We start from the raw sequence: 22,494 nt of genomic DNA, 5'->3' as shown, positions 1-22,494 counted from the left end.
CCCCGTCTACTTAAAAACGTAAGGGGATCCCTGGATGGCTCAGCTGTTTAGTGCCGGCCTTCAGCCCAGGGCGTGATCCTGGGGTGCCAGGATGAGTCCCACATCAGACTCCCTGCATGGAGCCTGCTCCTCCCTCTGCCTGTGTCTCTGCCTCTGTCTCTCTCTGTGGGTCTCTCATGAATAAATAAATAAAATCTTAAAAAATAGATTTTTTAAATAAAATAAGTAAAAACCACCTGCAGCTGCCGGGGTGTCCAAGGGCCCGCGGGTGGGGCGGGGTGGCCCGTAGTTTGCAGATGGTTTACTACCCGCGGAGCAGGCGGTTCGGCCGAGCACCCACCGCGTGGGGCCGCGGGGCTCACCGCGAGGACCCGCCGCCCCGAGGCGGACAGCCGGGGGCGGGGCCTGCGAGCGCCTAGGGGCGGGGCGGGGCCTGCGAGCGCCTAGGGGCGGGGCGGGGCCGGAGGGGCGGGGCCTGCGAGTCCCTAGGGGCGGGGCGGGGCCGGAGGGGGCGGGGCCTGCGAGCGCCTATGGGACAGGCGGGGCCGGAGAGGGCGGGGCCTGCGAGCGCCTAGGGGCGGGGCGGGGCCTGTGGATGGGCGGGGCCTGTGAAGGGGGCGGGCCGAACTCCGGTTTCCGGCGGGTGCGCGCGGGAGCAAGATGGCCACCACCAAGCGCGTGCTGTACGTGGGTGAGCAGGCGCGGAGCCGGCGGAATCGGGGCTCGCTCGCCCAGGGGTCTCCGCGTGGGGCTGGAAGGCGTCTAGGGACGCGGAGGGTGGCGAGCCTGGGTCTCGGCCGGGTCCGTGGCGGTACTGCTTGGCTGCAGGGAGCTCGGCCGCCGTAGCAGTCTCGCCGGCTCCCTTCCAAGCCCGCTGAGCTCTGATGGGGACCGCTTCGCCTGCTGGGCCCGGAGGATTGGGAGAGGCGTCTGACGAGGCTCCAGATCCTCGCTGCAGCGGGGGCTCGGCCCGGGCCCCGGCCCGGAAGGAGGGAGTCCCGGGACTCACCCGGTGGAAGTGAGAATGACCTCAATAGCGAAGTTTGATGAGCGCTCTATGGCCCAAGTAGGGTCGTTACGTTTACTGAAAGGGGAGCAGCAAGAGCAAAAACCCCCGAGGTGTGAAATAGCAAAGGGGTCATCTTGCGGGAAACCCAGAGAACTGAGGAAGCAAAGGGAAAGAAGGCGAAGAGATGGGCGGGGCGGGGAGTTTGTACTGTATCTTGAGGACGGTGGGAAATCTCCGAAGGAGTTGAAGCAGGGAAGTGATGGGTGAAAATCTGCACGTTCCCAGGTTTGCTCTAGTTGGCTGCGTGGAGGAGAGGGAGGCCAGCTAGGAAGCTGTTGCAGTAATCCTGGCGCTAAGATGCGCGTCCTCAGGAAGGGTGAGGAGGTGTGTTTCATGAGTGTTGGGTGAAGGAGCAAATGAGAAACGTGCTTCTGAGCCCCGAGGACTGGACGGAGCAGCCCCCTCTCCGTGGCTGTCACGTGCTAACTGGGCTGCAGGGACTTCTCCAGAGAGTGGAGGACAGTGGCTCAGAAGGCGCTTGGCATCTTCGCAGGTGGGCTGGCAGAGGAGGTGGACGACAAAGTTCTTCATGCTGCTTTTATTCCTTTTGGAGACATCACAGATATTCAGATTCCTCTGGATTATGAAACAGGTGAGGCCTTTTCATGTCATGTTCACAATCCTAAGAGGGGAAAAAAATTCTAACTGCATTCTAAATATGGTTGATATGTAGGAAAGCTCAAGAGGGTGCCTCATTAGGGCAGCATGACAGGGATCTTGATGCAGAAGGAATGTTCGGAGGCTTGTGGTTATAAGGTTATAAGCTATGACATAACTTTGCAGAGAGTCCCATCTGTCGAGTGTGAGAGAAGATTTTCAATAGCCGGGATGCCTGGGTGGCTCAGCGGTTTAGCACCTGCCTTCGGCCCAAGGCGTAATCCTGGGGTCCCAAGATCGAGTCCCTCATGGGGCTCCCTGCATGGAGCCTGCTTCTCCCTCTCCCTGTGTTTCTGCCTCTCTGTGTGTCTCTCATGAATAAATAAATAAAATCTTAAATTTTTTTTTTCAATAGCCCAATAGGAAGATAGGTTTTGAACTACATGGAGATCTGACTGTTGTTTCAAACTACCTGCTGGGTACCCCACCACCCCCTGCTGCTTTCTTGGCAGCAGTACTGTTGATCAGGGCAGCAGGGAAGCTCAGCCCCAGCTGAAGGGCTTTGGCCTCTGCTTTCCTGGGTGATATTTCCTTCAATTGGCATCACAGGTTCATTGCAGATTTTCTATCTTGCCTTTGCTTTCTTTTCTTTTTTAAGATTTATTTTATTATTATTATTTTTAAAGGTTTTATTTATTTATTTGTGATAGACATAGAAAGACAGAAGGAGAGACATAGGCAGAGGGAGAAGCAGGTTCCATGCCAGGAGCCTGACGCGGAACTCGATCCTGGGACTCCAGGATCGCGCCCTGGGCCAAAGGCAGTCACCAAACCGCTGAGCCACCCAGGGATCCCCCTTATTTATTTATTTTAGAGATAGCACATGAGCACAGGAGTGGGGAGATGGGAAGAAGGAGAGAATCTCAGGCAGATTCCCTGCTGAACGCTGAGCCAGACAGCAGCTCAGCAGCTCATGAGATCATGACCTGAGCTGAAATCATGAGTTGGGTGCTTAATGATCTAAGCCACCCGGGCACCCTGCTCACCCACTTAGTTGTCATTTTTAAGATTGGAGTTCTAGGCCTAAATCTGTCATCACCCTGCCTGATTATTAGCAAGGTCTTTAAACTCTCTGGGTCTGGGATCTTTATCTGTAAAAAAACAATACAAGCATACTTTGGAGATACTGCAGATTGGGTTCTAGGCCACCACAACCAAACCAATATCACCATGAAACGAGTGAAATGAAATTTTTGGTTTCCCAGTGCACTCAAGTTACGGTAACTATATTGTGGTTTATCAGATGTGCAGTAGCATTATGTCTAAAAAAGTAATGTACTGCCTTAACTTAAAAATACTTTATTGCTGAGGTGCCTGGGTGCCTCAGTCAGTTAAGCATCTGACTCTGGCTCAGGTCATGGTCTCAGGGTCCTGGGATGGAGCCCTGAGTCCGGCTCCTGGCTCAATGGAGAGCCTGCTTCTCCCTCTTCCTCTGCCCCTCCCCTCGCTCGTGCTTGCACTCTCTCAAATAAATAAAGTCTTTTTTAAAAAAAAAAAAACGTCATTACTAAAAAAGGCTAACCATTATATGAGCTTTCAGCGAATTGTAAATCCTGTAATCACAGATCACCATAGCAAATATAATAATAATGAAAAGTTTGAAATAGTGTGAGAATTTCCAACATGTGACACAAAAGACAAAGAGAGGAAGTGCTGTTGGAAAACTGGTACCAATAAAATTGTTTGCTGCCGGGTTCCCTTCAGTTTGTGAAAAACTGCTATCTATGACATGGAACAAAGCAAAATGCAATAAAATGAGGTGTGCCTGTAAGGTTATATTGGCTCTCTAAAGTTAGTAGTAGGTTTAATTAAATTAACACGGTTGTGCTTGGCCTTAGATCAGCATTTTTCTGAGGAAAAAGGAGTGAGCATCCTCATCCAGGTTTGAGGATTCATACTTTATGCACAGTCGATGCTCAAAATGTGGGATCAATAATTGAGAAGTTAAATAACTTCATTTTTCTACTTGCCTCGTATGCAGAGGTTAAGGTTTTAATTTGGCTTTGGTAGAATAATTGACTGCCTGAAAGATTGAAAGTATAGTACATTATCTAGCCATGTTTTCTGAAAGACAAAGTTTAATATTGCTGAAATGTTTAAACTGGGAAGAATCGAAGGAGGAGATTCCTTCTTCCAAGACAGTGATTGGATAGAATTTCTAGTGTCTGGATATGGCCTGTGAGTGACTTCACCTTCCTTGCCCCACATGGTAATAAGTTGTTTTTGTTTTCCTCCCTTTCTCCCCCCACCTCAGAAAAACACCGAGGATTTGCTTTTGTTGAATTTGAGTTGGCGGAGGTGAGAAAATTCTGTGTCACCTGTGTTTAGTCTTTGGCTAGTTTTAGTGTTGGTACTGATTACAAAGGCAGCTGGTCTCCGTTCGGTCCACTTCTGGGCCTCTTGCTGATGTTTCCGTAGAGACAAGAAGTGCTGCTTGGTAGAAAGCTTCCCTCAGTTAATCAGATTGTAGACTGTTAACAGCCCAGGCCTGCCCCTCTTGTCTTGCCCAGCTCCTGCAGCTCTGCCCAGTGAGCCTCCTGCCTGGCAGCGCTGCTGATTATTTCTCAGGCCTTCTGCTCCATGGCAAATTGCTGCACCACCCGCTCTAAACTCAGCCAGGGAGTGCTTTGATAGACACACATCGAACCTAGGCAGGCGATGTAGGTGTGACACCCCCCCCCCCATTATGTTTTGCTTTACTCTGTTTTTCTTCTGCTGAATCAGCATGTAGACCCCACAAGAAGCTAAACTTGACCTTGTATTTTCTCGGCAGGATGCTGCAGCAGCTATTGACAACATGGTATGGCTGAGAATCTTCATTCTTACTGAAGTTCCTTTTTGGTGGTACAGAGGGGCCCCCGTGCATCTGTTGCTTTGCCGAACTGCCAAAGTTACAAGGTCGCACGGGGAAGTAAAAAGTGTCGTTGTCATGTGAAAAGATTCACTGTGAATTGAATAAGATTGGTCCTTACTCAGACGTCCTTCCCTGTTTAACAGTAATAGAAATCCAAATCCTCATCGTTGGCTAGTCTCTCACTGGCCGCCCCATGTCTAGGATAATAAATTGTAAGCTCTCGGGAAATTGATTGCACAGTGAAATCGCCTATTTTGTAGAAGCAGAATTTCATGAAGTTTCAGACCAATTACAAGTAAAGAGCTCCCAGTAAGGGTAACGGCAGGGTGTGCTACTGATGCCGATGGTTTGGATATCCTGGAGAGGTCTTTGGGAGTAGTGACAAAACGCTGGAGTATCTGTGCACTCTTTGAGATCTTTGTGATTTTCACATCCGATAGGAAGCGCAATGATGTCATGTCGCACTGTTGATAGAGCTTTGTTGGAAAAAACACTGCAAATTAACCACCCATTACATCTTTGTTCTACAAATTAGTACGAAGTTAAACCTGAAATTTATAAGAAATTTATTTCCCTTGTTTTTAGTTTCATCCCAATAAAGTCCCAGTCCTTTTTTTTTCCCCCCCTTTTTCCTTCACTTTTTGCCATGGAATTTTTTTAACTGTTCTAAATGGGTTTACGTGAAGTGACTCTTCCTGATACCAGTTATCTTTGGATGATAAAGTTCTTTATTCCTGTTCGGTCACCCATTCGCCGAACATATTCCTCAGCCCCCAGAGATCATTTCTCACCATTTCAAAGTAGATCTTTTTTTTTTTTTTTTTTTTTTTTTAAGATTTTATTTATTTATGAGAGACATAGAGAGGCAGAGACACAGGCAGAGGGATGAGCAGGCTCCATGCAGGAAGCCCGACGTGGGACTCGATCCCGGGTGTCCAGGATCATACCCTGAGCTGAAGGCAGGCTCTAAACTGCTGAGCTACCCAGGGATCCCCTCAAAGCAGATCTTGACTTTGGAAGGTGAACTCAAGTAGTTGGAAACTATGTGTATCCAGGGCACTCTGGACCTGGAGTCATTTTCAGGAGCACAGGTCTCTGCTAGTAGGAAAGAAAGGAGATGTGTGATGGGGGGAGATTGCCTGCAAGCCCTGGGCTGCCGCGGGGGGGTGGGCACAGAGCTTGCTGTTCGGGGCTCACGGATTAAGGGAGAACCGGTCACGGGTGTGTGTCTCGGATGTATCAGAAGCAAATGCAAAGCTGTCTGACTCTCTCAACCTGACAGTTTAAGCAGCTGGGCTTCCAATCTTTTCAGAATGAATCTGAGCTCTTCGGACGGACAATTCGTGTCAATTTGGCAAAACCAATGAGGATTAAGGAGGGCTCTTCCAGACCAGGTGAGGGGGGGCAACCACGGGTTCCCCATCACGTCCTCCAGCGTGGCCTTCGTTGTGTTTTTATCCATGTTTAGAAGTAGGTGCTGAAGGCCACTCTGGATGGATCGGAGTAGAGGGTGGTTCGTGTTGGCAGAGTCGGCGTGAGCCAGCTTGTGGGGAATAGAGTCCCAGCAGAGTAATTGTTCCCATTATGAGAGAAACCTTGCCTGATCTCTCATCTTTCCCAGTTTCCTCGGCACTTCGTTCCTGAGATGTTCCATCAGGGGCTGGAACTGGCAAGGCTACACCTTCCCTCTTGGCGACATGTTTTGTTTTGTTTGGTTTTAAGATTTTATTTATTTATTCATGAGAGAGACACAGAGAGAGAAGCAGAGACACAGGCAGAGGGAGAAGCAGGCTGCGTGCAGGGAGCCCGATGAGGGGCTCGGCTCGATCCTGGATCTCCAGGGTCACTCCCTGGGCCGAAGGTGGCGCTCAACTGCTGAGCCACCCAAGGTGCCCACGTTTTTTCACTTAGCTTCATGAGAGCTGGACTTCAGGGCTAACGTTCCCAGGGGAAGCATTAATTACACTTGAGACTTCCGCTGAATATGTACTTTGCTGACCAAAGCAGCTAGTGAGCAGGTGGCCGGTAGCTTGAATTTCTTTTTGTTTGTTCGATTCTCTTCCTTTCAGTGTGGTCAGATGATGACTGGCTGAAGAAGTTTTCTGGGAAGACTCTTGAAGAGAATAAAGAGGAGGAAGGGTCGGAGCCTCCCAAAGTGGAAACCCAGGAGGTAAGATCGAAGGCCTGCGCTTCCCCGGGAGGGGCTGGCACTTTCCACAGGAGACTTTTTTTTTTAAAGCTTTTGTGGAAATTTGCAAATAGGTATGCAAAAGCAGAGAGAATGAAAAACAAGGTGGTATTGAGTGAGTGAGAGACAAGCTCTAGGTCTCTCACCTTTGTGCCCTGTGTGAGGAGCTGCCCCACTCAGACCAGTCCCCTTGGGATTGAGGTCGAGGAAGCCCAAGGTGAGGAAGGCGAGTGAGTGCTCCTCTGTGCCCCTCTAGCCCAGTTCCTCCTTCACTGAAGCGCCTTGCACAGGCTCCTGGTCCCCCTGGCCCTGCCCCGTGCAGGGGAGGCAGGCGAGGCAGGCGAGGCATGCGAGGCAGGTGAGGGTCATGGCACCCTCCCTCCAGTGGCAGCACCCTCCCTCCGTCTGCACACAGATTCGGGGCTCTCCGTTCCCAGGAGCAGCCTGCCAGCACACTCTCCTGACTCTGGCCTCCCTCCCTGGCTGGCTCCTTGGGCCTTCCCACCCCTCCCTGGGAGTGTTGTTCTCTGGATTTCTTTCTTGGCTCAGGGCATCACTCCCCCTCTTCCTGCCAAAACAGTAGCAGTCGCTGATTTTTTTGCAGCCTCTGCTGTGCCATTGCGTTTCCTGGCCTCTGTTCCTAGTGTCAAGCTGCAGACCTTTCAGCCACAAATGTCACAGGCAGCTTAGAGTTGCCCAGAATGGGTGCCCTCTTCTCTCTAATCTTGTTCCCCATCTTGTTGATTCGCCACCGTGTATCTGCCACATATTACCCAAGCCGGAAATTAGGTTGCAGAGCAGAGCACACCCATGGCCTTTGCAGTCAGAGATCTCCTCCTTAAAACAGCCTGCACACAACACATCGAATGCCGTCAGGTTTTCCTCTCAGACCTTCCTGAGTCTCCTTCCCCCATTTGTCCCACGTGTGCCCCACCCCCCCACCCAGCCTCTTCTGTACATAATTGCAGAAGCTCCCTAACTAGTCTCTGGCTGCAGTGTGCTCGCTTGTCCTTCATCAGGATCTCCAGAAATCTGTTTAAAGCACACACTGATCCCTGACTCCTACTAGAACTTTCAGTAGCTCCTTATTGCCTGTCCAGAGGGATAAAGTTGGGGGTGCTCCCCAGCTCCTGTCCTCCCACCTGGCCATCTCACTTCCACCCTCAGGAACACCAGTCTGTTTCCTTGTGCGTCTCTGCTTTTGTGCAGGCCGCTCAAGGGTTTCTTGCTTGTCACTTTCTAGGCAGTAATTCTGTGAGGTTAGGGGCCTTGTACTCAGCATCGTATCGAAGTGTGAGGTGGAGGATTGTGGGTAAGAGCATGGGCTCAGGATGGGGTGGTATGATTCAGGTTTGAATTCCAGCTTCACCACTTACCACCCTCTCGGCTTGGGCAAATGACTGCACTTCATTGTACCTCAGTTTCCCCACCTATAAAATGGGGACAAATAGTGGTACAGCTTCATCTTCAGGATGGTTGCAGAGTTGAGGAGCTAACATATATAAACGTTGAGAAGAGCCCCCTGTCCGTTGCCAAGTGCTCTGTGCGTGTTCTCTGCTACTGTTGCTGGCGGCAGGTAATAGTCACCGTGTCCCCAGTGCCAGCACCAGACCTTAGCATGCGTCAGCTAAACCAAACCCCAAACCGGTCATGAACATTTGACTTTTTTCTCTTTGGAACACTTGTGATGTCTGTAAAGGTCTCCTTACCCTCTTGGCCTTGTCTCCTTGTGGTAGGAAACAGGGCCTTTACCTCCCCCAAGGCCTTCTGGGCCACCAGAGGGCTGCCCTCCTGGCTTCCATTGTAGCCAGCCCGTGGTGCCGCGGGGCTGCGCATAGAGGGGAGGTGCCATCCATCTAACTGGAGTGGGGGGTCCGCAGATGTGGAGAGCTGCGCACTGCAGGCCAGGGTGTGGTTGTGTGGCCGCAGGCCGGGGTGCAGCGTGCTGGTGCGTCTCAGGGTGAGTGTGATGAGGTCCCGAGCCTGTGGGGCAGGGCTCAGGTAGCCAGTGCTTGAGGTCCCCGTCACTGGGGGTCGGGCTGGAGACCATGGCCCTGGCCTCTGCCTTCCGCCTGCCCTTCCACGGCCCAGGGCCTTCCCCATCGGCACCTGCCGCAGCCCGCTCGCTGCATTTGGGTCCTTGGTGTGTGTTCAGAGAACTCAGTCTCCTGGGCCGCCTGGCAGGCTCCGTTAGTAGGGCACGCGACTCTCGATCTCTGCGTTGGGAGTTCAAGGCCCATGTTGGGTGTAGAGATTACTTAAAAATAAAACTTAAAAGTTTCCAACCTAATGATTTCTTCTGCGCCCAGGGAGAGCCCGCTGCCAAAAAGGCCCGGTCAAATCCTCAGGTGTACATGGACATCAAGATCGGGAACAAGCCAGCCGGCCGCATCCAGATGCTGCTGCGTTCAGACGTTGTTCCCATGACAGCAGGTGAGCAGGACTCCGGCCCGAGGCTGGTGGCTGAGCAGTGGGCCTTCCCACAGTTCCCACTGCCTCAGTTCTTGTGCCCCGACACTGTTGCTGACCTCAGTTGTTTTGAGGCATCTCAGATTCTGGGATCTAGTAACAAGTGAGTCTGAGCAGACACTTTTTTTTTTATTTTTATTTTTTTATTTTTTTTGAGCAGACACTTTTGAAGCTTTATAGGTAGCTTTACTATTTTTTTAATAATAGGGGTTTGTGGGGGTTTTTTTTTGATACAAATAAACATGTATTCATGGTAGAAAACAAAAACACCAAAAACCCGTACATATTCCAACAATACTAAAGGCAGTAAGTTGGAAACTTCAGTCTTTTCCCCCCTCCACCTCCGATTTTATTCTCCAGAAGGTACTGTTAACTAACAGTTTCTTGAGTCTTTCTAGTATAAATATTGAATTCTACTCTTTCTTTTTTTTAATCTAAATTTTATTATGCAGACATACAGTTTAAAAAGCCAATTTCACAAAACTTCTTTTGAAAAACAGCAGTCCCTTGGTCCTGGCCCCCAACCCTGGGGCCCTACCACCCCCATCTGCCGCTCCTCAGAGGCAGCCTCTTTCTTTCTTTCTTTCTTTTTTCTTTTCTTTTCTTTTCTTTTCTTTTCTTTTCTTTCTTTTCTTTTCTTTTCTTTTCTTTTCTTTTCTTTTCTTTTCTTTTCTTTCTTTTCTTTTTTCTTGATTTTATTTATTTATTCATGACAGACACAGAGAGAGAGAGAGAGAGAGAGAGAGAGAGAGAGGCAGACATAGGCAGAGGGGGAGAGAGAGAAGCAGGCTCCATGCAGGGAGCCTGATGTGGGACTCGATCCCGGGTCTCCAGGATCATACCCCAGGCTGAAGGCAGCACCAAACCGCTGGGCCACCAGGGCTGCCCAGAGGCAGCCACATTCAACTCATATCTGGTTCTTTTGGTTTTTTACGTCTGTATTGGTATATAAGAGATTTATGTGTCTACTTTGTGTTTTTTTGTTTTGTTTTGCTTTAGACATCTGTTGGCTTCCCGCTTCAGGAGATAAGGAATCAGCTTTTTAAATCCCTTTCCCTGCCTTTTACCTTCCTTATATAGTTAGCATAGGTTTGGTTAGGCTGTAAATTATCCTGACTCTGTAAGCATCATACTATGGTAACCTCCTTTCATGCACAGCATTTTGTTTTCCTGGGATTTGTAGTTGTCTTGTTTTCACACACACTTCATCTTCTGTGCATTTATTCCTGATGCTGTCCCCAGTTCTGCTGCCTCTGTAAATCTGTCATCATGTTCACACACACCAGATATTGTCAGCTTCTCTCTGCTGTAGAAGTTCCTTCTTGGAGCCTCTGACTCTCCAGCCTGGACCATTGCTTTCCAGGCCCACAGCACAGTGGTGTTCACCTCTTAGGTTGGACTGTCTATTGTCTTCTTTTTTGGTGTGGTTCCTTATTTTAGTAGAAGACATCCTTCTGTAGCTTCTGCAGCAAAGAGCTTGGGAGGTAAGTTTTTTTAAGAGTGAAGTCTAAATATATGTACCTTCCCACTTGATTGGTAGTTAGGGTATAGAATTCTAGAGAAGTCTAGTCATCCTGATTCTTCTTCTTCTTCTTCTTCTTCTTCTTCTATTTATTTATTTATTCATTCATTCATTCATTCATTCATTCATTCATTCGAGACAGAGAGGCAGAGACATAGGGAGAGGGAGAAGCAGGCTCCCTGTGGGGAGCCTGATGCAGGACTCGATCCCAGGATCCTAGGATCCCAACCTGAGCCAAAGGCAGATGCTCAACCACTGAGCCACCCAGGCGCCCCTGTCCTTCTGATTCTTGATCCTTTATAAAAGCTTTATTTTGCTGTCTAGTCCAGAGCTGTGCAATATAGTAGCCACTAGCCAAGTGTAAATTTACATTTAAATTAAATAAAATTAAAATCCATTTACTCGGTTACATTAGCCAAGTGCTTAAGAGCCATTAGATAGCCCTGGCCTAGAGACTCAGAGGGGGTCTGTTCTGTGTTCTGAAACCATGTGCCTTTGGATAGATCTTGCATCTGTCTGCTGGCTCTTCAGTGGGCCCCCCACTATTAGTTTTCTCTTGCTTTTGTCACAGATTACCACAAACTTAGTGGCTTACAACAACACAAATTTATTTATTATCTCGCATTCTGGAGGCCAGAAGGCTTGTAGACTAAAATGAAGATGGTAGCTGGGTCACTGCCTTCCCTACTGGAAGCTCTAGGGGAGGATGTTTCTGGGGATATGCAGGTTGCTGGCAGAATTCAGTTTCCCACATCTGTAGGACTGAGTATCCCCATTTCCTTGCTGCTATTCCCAGCTTCTGGAGGCTCGCAGCCCCCCATTCCTCCATCTTTGGAGCCAACAGTGGTGGATCCAGTCCCTCTCACATTTTAAATCTCTCTAACCTCAGCTGGGACAAGTTCTGTTATAGGCTCTTGATTATATTAGGCCCATCCGGATAACGGGGACTGCTTTCCCCATCTCGAGGTCCATCCATAACCCTAATCACACATAGAGGCTCTTTTGCCATAAGACATTCTCAGGTTCCAGGGACTGGCATGGACGTCTCCAGGGAGCCATTACTCTGTGTACCACACCCATGGGCAGTGTTTGTCTGGCTGGGAAATTTCTTTCAATTATTTCTTTGCTTTTGTCTCCTCTGATTTCTCTCTTCTTTCTTTCTGGAACCTTCCTAAGTGTTCTTTTTCTATAACACTGTGCTGATTTCACAGACATAGGATCATTTCATCTTTCTGGGGACATTACTAAAGTTTTTTCTCCCTATAGTTTTTGTCTAAGGTCACTTTTTCCTGAGTTGTTATGTCTTGCTTTGGTTTTGGTCTGTTTGTTTTGGTCTTTGCTTTTCACATTAGATGCCTTCCTTATATGTAAGAATGGGGCCCTAACAATCTGCTTGGAAACCTCCTAAACGTTGGTAAGCCTTGCTGGTGGCAGCTTCCACTGTGGGTGATTCATTTGGGGGTACTTCTCTGTCAGACCCCGGATGTCCATTTCCCTGACTTATATAGGACAGCTTGGAGTCTCCCAAGAAGAGTCTAGTCTCCTGCTGGAGGCTCTCCATCCAGCTATTTGCCATCTTGGTGGTGCGAGATGGGGACAGTACATAAACTTTCACTTACTTTGTTTGTCACTACAGCACCTCATTCCCCAGCTACGTATAGTGTATCCCGGGCCAGAGACCTCTGCTTTAACCTACCAGGGAGCAGACCTTCACCCGGCTGCCTCCAGGGTTGGCAGAGGATCTGGGGGTTGGCTCCTTTCTTAAACAGGCTTTCAGCCAAGCTTTACTGTTTTTAGAACCACCTTCACCCTTGTACCTGAGCTTCTGGCATTTCCACAACACAAAGTGGGTTGCTTCTCAGCTCTACCAACTTCAGAGTCAGCTTGCTTTCTTTCTTTTTTTAATGTTCCAAGTTTTTATTTATATTCTAGTTAACATATAGTATAATAATAGTTTCGGGAGTAGAATTTAGTGATTCATCACTTATGGTTTGCCTCCCACTCTTTTTTTTTTTCTTTCCCCCATTGCTCATATGTTTTGTTTCTTAAATTCCACATATGAGTGAAATCATATGGTACTTGTCTTTCTCTGACTGACTTATTCTGCTTAGCCTAGGACTTTCTAGCTCCATCTACGCCACTGCAAATGGCAAGATTTCATTCCTTTCTGTGGCTAATACTCCACTGACTCTTGGCTCTTCTGTAATTTGGCTCTTGTTGATCATGCTGCTGTAAACATTGGGGTGCATGTACCAAGATGCAGCTTTCTTAAGTCTGCTACATCAGGTATGATTCATCGGTTTGTTTTCTAGCTTTCAAAACTTTTATGTTGCTGTTGTCTCCCCCCCCCCTTTTTTTTTTTGGCTTTTAAAACTATTTTTAAGTGTACAGTTCAGTGGCATTGATTGCGTTCACAATGTTGTGTAACCATCACCACTGTCTTCAAAAGTTGTTCATTTAATAGAACTAAGCCTATTAAACCACTCCTCATTCTCCCCCTCTTGCCCCTCATGGCCTCTAATCTACTCTGTGGATTTGCCTGTTCTAAACATGTTCTATAAATAGAATCATATACTCTGTGGTCCTTTCTTTTTAACTGGCTTTTTTCCCTTAGCATTTTTTCAAGGCTCATCCATATTCTCGTATGTGTTGGGAGTTCCATCCCTTTTCTATGGCTGAATATATCCCATTGTCTGGTTATGTCCTTGTTGTTCATTCATTTGTTGATGGGTACGAGCATTGTTTCTACTTTCTGGCTATTGTGAATAATGCCGCCATAAACATTTGTGTACAAGTTTACGTTTTAACGCCTGTTGTCCACTCTTTTTTTTTTTTTTAATTTTATTTATTATTTATGATAGTCACACACAGAGAGAGAGAGAGAGGCAGAGACACAGGCAGAGGGAGAAGCAGGCTCCATGCACCGGGAGCCCAACGTGGGATTCGATCCCGGGTCTCCAGGATCGCGCCCTGGGCCAAAAGCAGGCGCCAAACCGCTGCGCCACCCAGGGATCCCTGTTGTCCACTCTTTTGGGTACATACCTACGGGTGGAAATGTGCTCACGTGGCAGTTCTGTGTTTACCTTTTTTGAGAAATTGCCAAACTTTTCTACAGTGGCTGCTTCATTTTACGTTCCCACCTCCAATGTATGAGGGTCTCGGTTTCTCTGTATTTCTGCCAACACTATTTCTTCTGTTGATTGCGGCCATCCTACTGGGTGTGAAGCGGTATCTCATGGTGGTTTAGATATGCGTTTCCCTGTTAGCTAATGGTATTGAGCATCCTTTTGTGAGCTGATAGGCCATTTGTAGATCTTTTTTTTTTTTTTTGGCCATTTGTAGATCTTTGGAGAAATGTCTGTGTTGTTTGCCCATTTATCAACTGGGTTGTTTGTTGACCCTGTTTAGTTTTTCTTTTCTTTTTTTTTTTTTTTTTAAGATTTATTTATTTATTTATGATAGAGAGAGAGAGAGAGGCAGAGACTCAGGAGGAGGGAGAAGCAGGCTCCATGCCGGGAGCCTGATGTGCAACTCGATCCCAGGACTCCAGGATCGCGCCCTGGGCCAAAGGCAGGTGCCAAACTGCTGAGCCACCCAGGGATCCCCCTAGTTTTTCTTTTTTTAAAAAAAATCGGGGGATCCCTGGGTGGCGCAGCGGTTTGGCGCCTGCCTTTGGCCCAGGGCGTGATCCCGGAGACCCGGGATCGAGTCCCACGTCGGGCTCCTGGTGCATGGAGCCTGCTTCTCCCTCTCTCTGCCTGTGTCTCTGCCTCTCTCTCTCTCTCTGTAACTATCATAAATAAATAAAAATTAAAAAAAAATTGGTTGCCCACCATTCAGTGGAGCTGAGCTGGAATTCAGGTATTCGGTCTCCTTCTTATCCACAGTCCCTCCTATTCTTTACAGTGTGAGGATCACAAAGGCTTATAATACATGGCAGACTTTTTAATGAAAATACAAACACTAAGCAAATACAGCGTATCAGAATCTAGCTGCCTAGGTTTTGCTTTTTTGTTTGGGGGGTTTTGTTTTCGTTTTGCTGTTTTCCTCAAAGACTTGTTTTTTATTTTTATTTTTTTTAAAGATTTTGTTTATTTATTCATAGACACACAGAGAGAGGCAGAGACACAGGCAGAGGGAGAGGGAGAAGCAGGCTCCATGCAGGGAGCCCGACGTGGGACCGATCCTGGGACTCCAGGATCACACCCCAGGCTGCAGGCGGCGCCAAACTGCTGCGCCACCTGGGCTGCCCAAAGACTTGTTTTATTAGGGTACATGGGCTAGGCGTGATGGGAAGGGGAAGCTGTCGTGGGCGGCCACTGCGGTAATACCGGATGCCCCCTCAACGGCCACCAATGTGCCAGAGGTGCTGCGCCGCCACCTGCGTTGTGGCATCATGGTTTTCCCGATGCCGCCCTCCAGCTCCCGACCTGCATTCCAGTCCTGGCCCTGGCCACCATGCCCACTGTGCAGCCCGTCACAGGGCTCATCCTCAGGTGACCGAAGCAGCTGGGCTAGGACCGTCCGTAGGGCCCCACGGCCACCGGCACCTCGCTGGCGGCTTTGGTTGCTGCCTTCTCTGTCTCACGCGGAAGGCGAGGCGGAGGGCACCCACGGCCCAAGGAACTGCGCTGTTTTGTTTTTTGACCTCAGCACCTTTTCCTTTCTCTGCGCCAGAGAATTTCCGATGCCTGTGCACCCACGAGAAGGGCTTTGGCTTTAAAGGAAGTAGCTTCCACCGCATCATCCCCCAGTTCATGTGCCAGGGCGGCGATTTCACGAACCACAACGGCACCGGGGGCAAGTCCATCTACGGGAAGAAGTTCGATGATGAGAACTTTATCCTCAAACACACGGGACCAGGTGGGAGCCGGTTGGGTGCCGTGGCGGGCAGCCTGGCTGGGGTCGGGGAAGTGGCTTCTCTCCACACGGGCCTCCTGGCCACACTGCGGCCCACGCTGCGCAGTCAGGCTTGGGTTCTGGGGCCCGCGGCCCTGCTGCCCTGCTCTGTCCCACGCACCTCCCCGTGAGTGTTGGTTCCCCCGCACCTTGGCCGAAGTAGCTACGATGCTGAATGGTCATCTTGAAACTCATGACTACACCTCCTCGGGGCCTGGGCGGCGTTACTGCAGCCCCGTGGTTAATCACGCTCAGTCCCCGTCAGACGCCCTCCTCCCTCCACTCCCAAAGCCTCCACATCGCCCTCCAAGCCGCCGTGTGGCCTCCCACGTCCCCCCGCCTGCACCCGCCTGCTTTTCCTCTGGGCCAGCCCCTCTGTTCTGACCTGCCCCCTGCCCCCGCCGTCCTGCCCTTAGGTGTCCCCCTGCTGCCTTAGGCCCGCGTCCTCGGCTAGGCCGGCCAGCAGCATAAAGCTGCAGTCACAATCTTTAAAAAAAAAAAAAAAAAAAAAAGATCATCCTTTGACTTGTGTGAACTATCATCCAGGCTTCTAACCGCCTTTTGAGGCATACTTCTTAGAAGAAAGTTGTGTAGACTCCCTGTCCTTTGTTGTCTGCCCCCTTCGGCCAGACTGGTAGCCCCACCCTTTCAGTGCAGCCACTCTTACCACAGATGCCAGCAGGAGCCACCTTGCCGGGAGCCAGTTTTTGGCCTGCATCCTGGGCCGGCTTCAGGCAGCATTTACACTGCTCCATCCGCACAGACGTCCCTCCGAGTGCTGGGCCTGGGGTATGGGCTGAGCCACCCCTTCTCGCCCCCAGGCCTGCTCTCCATGGCCAACTCTGGCCCCAACACCAATGGCTCCCAGTTCTTCCTGACGTGTGACAAGACGGATTGGCTGGATGGCAAGCACGTGGTGTTTGGGGAGGTCACGGAAGGCCTGGATGTCCTGCGGCAGATCGAGGTGGGGGGCTGCTGGGTCCTGGGTGCGTGGCCCCATGGGGGAGCTGGGGGGCGCTGCTCCGCTCGGTGGGAGTGGGGGGACACGTGGGGAGGGGCCCTGAGCCGCCCATCACCCTCTACCCTCCCCGGTTTCTGCCCCTGTCTGTCCCCGCGAAGGCCCAGGGCAGCAAGGACGGGAAACCGAAGCAGAAGGTGATCATCGCCGACTGCGGGGAGTACGTGTGAGTCTGCACGCCCCGTGTCTGCACCGCCCTGCGTCCCAGAGCGGTCACCCCGTCTCGGGGCATCGGTCCCCTCTGGGCAAGCAGGGCTTTGTGTCCCGGCTCCTGGGGTCTGCTTGGAGCAGCTCTTGTGCCGAGGCGGCCCGGGCTTCCTCTGGCTCTCTCCCTGGGGCGGCCGGGGGCCGGGAGGGCAGAGGCGCTGCGTCTTCCAGGCCTCTGCTGCCACGGCTGCTCCTGGGCCCACCCGTGTAGCTCCCGGACGTCGCTTCTGCTAAAATAAATCCTAGTTCTTGTCCTGCCGAGTCCAGCCAGTTCCTAGTTGTCAGAGATTGCCTCCGTGGCGAAGCTATCCTGCTGACTTCTTCTGGCAGAGGGTTAGGGCACAGCCATTCATTCCTCCCCTGGGTGGATTCCCGGAGATGCCAGGTACCCTTGTCAGACCATTGTCAGGACAGTGGAAATCAAAAATACCGGAGAAGTTCCTGTCTTCTGCCTCTACTCCTAAGCTCACACTGGCCAGCCTTAGAGGCAGCAAGTGTACTTACCAGTCTTGACAATTCATTTGTTTGCTCCTTCACATTTATTCTACAGAATTTTTTTAAGTAGGCTTTATGCCCGATGTGGGGCTTGAATTCATGACCCTGAGATCAAGGGTCACATGCTCGACTGAGCCAGCCAGGCATCCCCATTCTACAGAATTTTTTTTTTTTAAGATTTTATTTATTCATGAGAGACAGAGGCAGAGACACAAGCAGAGGGAGAAGCAGGCTCTATGTGGGGAGCCCGACGTGGGACTCGATCCCAGGACCCCAGGATCATGGGCTGAGCCGAAGGCAGACGCTCCACCACTGAGCCACCCGGGTGCCCCTCTAAAGAATTTTTTAAATGATATTTTATAACTCAAAGTGCCTTCTCTGTGCCAGGGCCTGTGCTTGCCTGGAGATAGGAGGTCTCCTAACTGGGGGCCTAACCCAGCTGCTGCCTTTTTTGTGAATCCAGTTAACCAACACAGCGTCAAAGCCTAAAGTATTTACTTGAATCTTTGGAGAAGTTTGCTAGTAGCTAAAACCACTGGTCCCACCCGATGCTGAGCTCTGATCCTGATGCAGCCACTGCCTGGAGCTTGTCAGGCTGGCTTCTCTCCCATCGCTCGCCACATACTGGCCAACCAGGGGCTTTCAAGGATCCCCCACCTGCTGAGCCCTGTGGCCACTAGACACTCTGTGGCTGGATTGCTAGGACCATCCAAATCCAGTGGGTTGGGTTTTTCATCTTGAGCTCTGGACAAGCCAGGTGCAGGAGAGGCCTGGTGCCTCCCGGCCCTGGTGACCCCAGTATAGCTGCTGTGAGGGAGGATGGCATTCTGGCCCTACCTCTGGCTTCCGTGTGCCCAGTGGACTCCCAGCCCTTGGTTGAGCTCCTGCTTGGGGTTTGTATCCTTGTATCTTGCTAGGATGTACATGGTGACCCTTGACCCCATGGAGCTCCCAAAAGAGACCTTCCCTTAAAGCACAGGCCCCCACTCTGAGGGCTAACTATGGCCATCACAGGTCAGTCCCCAGGAAGGCATGTGTATGCAGGGCACAGCATGGCCCACCTCCCAAGAGAGCGCTGGCTTCTGTGACAATGACCTTGCTGCTTTCTGTTCTTCCCTGGTAACACCCACTGGGCACCAGCGTGCCCCCTGGTTCGCTCTGGAGTGTCCACAGGCGTTATTACTCTATCCAGAGCAGAACCCTATACAGAGGGGAAACCATGGCCCAGGTGACAGGCTGCAAAGGTCACCCAAAACATGGCAGCACCGGGAGAGGAAGCTCGGCCTGCTCGGTTTACTGGGCTCTAGCCTCAGTCTATGGCAGGGGGCCCAAGGCCCCGGGGGGATACCTGGGTCATGGTCCCTATAATGAGCCTGGAAGGAACAGAGACTGTTTGGCTCTGCACCCTGGGGTGCAGTGGCCTGGCTGCCCAGTTCAGCCACCACGGCACACCCAAACCTCTGTTGCTTGGAAAGGCTCTGGCCCATCAGAAGTGGACCTAAGGGTGCCACGCGGCCTTGCTGTGGTCCAAAGGACAGAGTGCCTCCCTGGGTCGGCCTGCCCCCGTCCGAGGTGGCCTCCAGTCTGCGCACACTGCTCCACTGCGGCAGACAGGGCCGGGGGTTGCCGGTGCGCTAACTCCTCGGGCTGTGGCCCTGAGGTTGGGCCCGTGGCTACGCGAGCTCCCGCTCTGACCGCACATCTACCTCCAGGGGCTGCGGGCTCTATGTCACAGTCACGACAGCCTCAGCAACCCCCCAAGGGATTAGGGACCTGTGTTGGAGTTGTGGACAGTCTTGTCAGCTTCGGGTATAAACGACCTAGAAAGCCATGTTTTCAAAAAATATTTATCAACAGGAGAATTTTTACGGCATAATAAAGTGGGAAAGGCATATTTGAAAGCAATCCATATAATACAGTATGATCCCAATTTTGTAAAAACATCTATAATATGTAAACATCTCTATGCGTGTATCTTAAGAGAAAAGCCTAGAAATAAATTCATCCAGATACTGCGTTTATCTGAGTCATACAACTGTGGTGACTTCAGTTGTATTTTTTCCTAATTTTTCCTCCAAAACTGCATTATTTTTGTGATAAGTTAAAAATCCGTTTTTCAACAGATGGGGCAAGGCTTGTGCCTTCAGCAGGCTGGTGGGCTCCCCCTGCCTCTGGGAGCACCGGGGGCGATTCCCAGCCTGGCCATAACCAGACACTTTCCTGAGGCCTTGAGAGCGGTGAGAACACAAAGTCCTCCCTCCGTGGATCGCAGGGTGTAGATTTTGTAGGAAAAAGCATCTGCAGAACATTTTCTGAGAGGAGGTTTGGTGGACAAGCACAGAAAGGGCTAAGCAGTCAGCAAATTCCTTGTGGTAATGCCAGCAAGTTCCAGTTGCTAAGTGTTTACGTGGGACACCTTGTCCTAAATGTGATCTTCACACTCGCTTGGAAGGAAGGAACCAAGATCCTGCTCCGCAGAAGAAAAACCAAGATTCAGACCCATCTGACTCCACACCTCTGTCCTCTTGCTATGTGGCCTCTTTTCCTGTTTCTGGATTTTTCCAGAACAAGTTACTTCCCCAATTTAGAAAACCTTAGAGCAGAAATGTGCCGACAAGGCCTCGAGGCCAGCCTCGTGCTCCCCAAACTGAGGCTGCTGTACCTTTCTCCTCAGCCTTTTCCTGGCAGCAGTCACGGACTCCTCGTGGCTGTCCACGGGCCTGACCGTCCCCCTGTGCGTAGCCTTCAGTCCCGTGCAACCAGGTACACAAGCCACGGCCTGAGCAAGAGGAAGGGAAAGGGCGGCATCTGGGCCGCTCCCTCGGCTGCCGTCCTAGGCTCAGCAAACTGACAACTGGGAACAGAACGCACGCAGCGAGCGCGTGCCACACCGTGCAATAAACGGAGGGAGACGCACAGGCTTTGTGTCCACTCACGATTGCGTCCTGCTCGGGGCAGTTCCTGTTGGATCTCATTTAGAGACTGCGCGGGCTGCAGAGGTTCTGCGAGCGGCACCCAGGGAGCCAGGCGAAAGCTTTTCAGTTGTGCATGCGCAGGGAGACTTAGCTCCAGGCGCTCGTGCTGTGCTGCCGAACAGGAGGTTTTGACAGACACCCCTGGCACACCGCTGGCTGTGCCAGGCCGCCACTGGGTGCTGGCTACCAGGGGAAGTAAAAAACTGTTGAAATAATTGGCTGATTTCAAATTTACATTTGCCTGAAAGACAATCCTTGATGTTAGGAAGACAAGTGTCAGCTGAGGACTCGAATGGCAAACAGGTTCCTGTCCTACCAGCCGATCTGTGACTGCCACCTGAGCCCCGAGTCCAGGGTCATGAGGCTGTCTCCGCGTGCAGGGTGAGAAAGGGTTAGACACGTTCCTGGCGGAAGGCCCAGTGCCCACAGGTACAGGTGGGAAAGTGAAGCCCAAAGGAGGCTCCAAGTCTGGTTGCCTCACATCTGGACCAGAACTTAGGTCCTTATACTGACAGGGAGCTCACCCCCTAGCACACAGTCCAGGCACAATCTGTGTCTGCTCCTGTCCCCCCAGGTCCCTGTGGAGGGGCTTTTGTCCCCCAGCAGGGCCTGGCCTCCACACCTGTGGTCCTGGGGCCCCTCCTCTGGGGGCGGGGTGACTGGGGATGTGCCCCAGGGGTACATGGTGCTTCTGCCTCCGCCCCGCTGGGCCTGGGGGGGGTGGGGGGGACAGGCCCAGGCAGCTGGACTGGGCTGAGCAGGGAAATTACAGGCTTGGCAGCGGCTCCGGGCAGAGGAGCGGTTTCCGGGAGCGCCCCGCCCGGGCCCCTAATTACCGCCTGTCGCGCCCTGGCTCACAGGTCCCGAGGTAGAAGACAGCACTCCTGGGCACACAGGGTGGTGCAGATTATGGTGACAACTTCTGGCCATAGCGGGGGCTGGGAGGCCGTGCCCTGGCCGCAGGCTGCCCGGGGTCCCAGGTGCACTGCTCTGGGTGAAGCGGATTGCCCCCTGGCCTGCACAAGATGGCAAACAGTTTCCACTTAACATGTCAACTTTGATCTGCTGGCAGTGGCTGCAGGGGACTCCAGTATGCGTCATTTTAGAATTCTATACAGATTTGGAAGAAAAAAATATCAGGATTGATGATTGGTGTTTGCCACGCCAAAGGGAAATCACATCACGTGTGCTGAGCACTGTCATCTCAGGCCACCTGACGTATCACCGGATAGGCTCAATACGGAGCTTCCCATGGGGCTGAGCTGCTCGTGGCTCAGCATGGGGACAGGCAGGCGAACAAAACCGTCCAAATGTTTTGTTCCTACAAAGGCCAAACGTCCATGCCCTGTACCCCTTCCCCAGATGGCAGAGGCAGATCAAGACAGGAAGACGGGAGGGGGAGACAAGTGCCATCGGCCTTTGTCCTATACCATGTTGTTCATTCAACTCTTTCTCGAGTTGACCCACATGCCTGTGGCCAGCGGGCTGTAATTCAGACCCACAACTACACAACGAGGGCAAGTCCACATTCTAACAAAAAAAAAAAAAAAAGAAAGCGCCAGGGAGGGGCAGGCAACCGGAGGTGGACCAGACCCTGTCTACACATACCAAGCCCTGAAATGGACAGTGAAGACCCGGAGGTAGCCACCCTGAGCCCTAGGTGCCTATTTACCGCAGACCACCCTGCATGGGTAGGTCCTCAGACAGGACTTCGGTTTCAACCCAAAATGCTGGTCAGGATGTGCTTGTGGAGGAGGCTGGGAGAGAACCTACTTGATGACTCAGACCACCAGGCCTGGAGGCCAAAGGACTGTCACAAACCGCAGGCAGGGAAGGATGCAGAGGCCTGGAGAAGATCCAGCCCGGGCAGGAAGGCGAGGGGAGCATACATATGTTGATCTGAGGACCAGGCTGGGTTACAGGGTTCCCTGCCTCCAGAGTGGGGGGACGCAGGCAGGAGGCACAGGGGGTGGGCAGCACCTCAGTGGCAGCCGCACGCCCTGACCACCATGTTGCGGTGCTTGCGCAGGATGACGTTGTTGCTGCTGTCGTAGTAGAGCACGGAGGTGGCGCTCAGCTTGGTGGGGGCACAGCATGCCTTGGGGACCGCATCCGGCTTCATCAGGTGCACCTGGCCAGAC

General features: G+C 51.4%; 2 protein-coding genes across 4 annotated transcripts in view; one reads left to right on the top strand and one right to left on the bottom strand.

Annotated features, from left to right (window-relative positions):
• The first annotated feature begins 599 nt into the window (after window positions 1–599).
• Window positions 600–17,144, top strand: PPIE (peptidylprolyl isomerase E). Of its 2 annotated transcripts, XM_077844628.1 has the most exons (10): window positions 600–691; window positions 1,563–1,661; window positions 3,981–4,024; window positions 4,500–4,526; window positions 5,893–5,974; window positions 6,650–6,750; window positions 9,078–9,201; window positions 15,437–15,622; window positions 16,480–16,622; window positions 16,778–17,144. In XM_077844628.1, exons 1-10 carry the CDS (start codon window positions 661–663, stop codon window positions 16,844–16,846), a joined length of 906 nt encoding a protein of 301 aa, XP_077700754.1. In that variant the 5' UTR covers window positions 600–660; the 3' UTR covers window positions 16,847–17,144. The 2 variants fall into 2 exon arrangements, with proteins under 2 accessions (XP_077700754.1, XP_077700755.1); XM_077844629.1 differs by lacking the exons at window positions 600–691; window positions 3,981–4,024; window positions 4,500–4,526 and adding an exon at window positions 1,352–1,393.
• Window positions 17,145–19,209: 2,065 nt separating this feature from the next.
• BMP8B (bone morphogenetic protein 8b) overlaps window positions 19,210–22,494 on the bottom strand; it is a 39,241-nt gene continuing 35,956 nt past the window's right edge. For both annotated transcript variants that reach the window (XM_077844627.1, XM_077844626.1), the window contains one exon: window positions 19,210–22,484. In XM_077844627.1, the coding sequence (XP_077700753.1) occupies window positions 22,335–22,484 (150 nt within the window). In that variant the 3' untranslated portion in view covers window positions 19,210–22,334. The remainder of the gene's footprint in view (window positions 22,485–22,494) is intronic.

This window comes from Canis aureus, chromosome 13, assembly GCF_053574225.1.
Source record: "Canis aureus isolate CA01 chromosome 13, VMU_Caureus_v.1.0, whole genome shotgun sequence".
Classification (NCBI taxonomy): domain Eukaryota; kingdom Metazoa; phylum Chordata; class Mammalia; order Carnivora; family Canidae; genus Canis; species Canis aureus.
This window is presented reverse-complemented; position numbering and strand designations above follow the sequence as displayed.

Coding starts and splice junctions, on each gene's coding strand:
- PPIE (XM_077844628.1), top strand. CDS start 661: ATGGCCACCACCAAGCGCGTGCTGTACGTGG. Junction 692..1,562: donor CAAGCGCGTGCTGTACGTGG/GTGAGCAGGCGC, acceptor GCATCTTCGCAG/GTGGGCTGGCAGAGGAGGTG. Junction 5,975..6,649: donor GGAGGGCTCTTCCAGACCAG/GTGAGGGGGGGC, acceptor TCTTCCTTTCAG/TGTGGTCAGATGATGACTGG.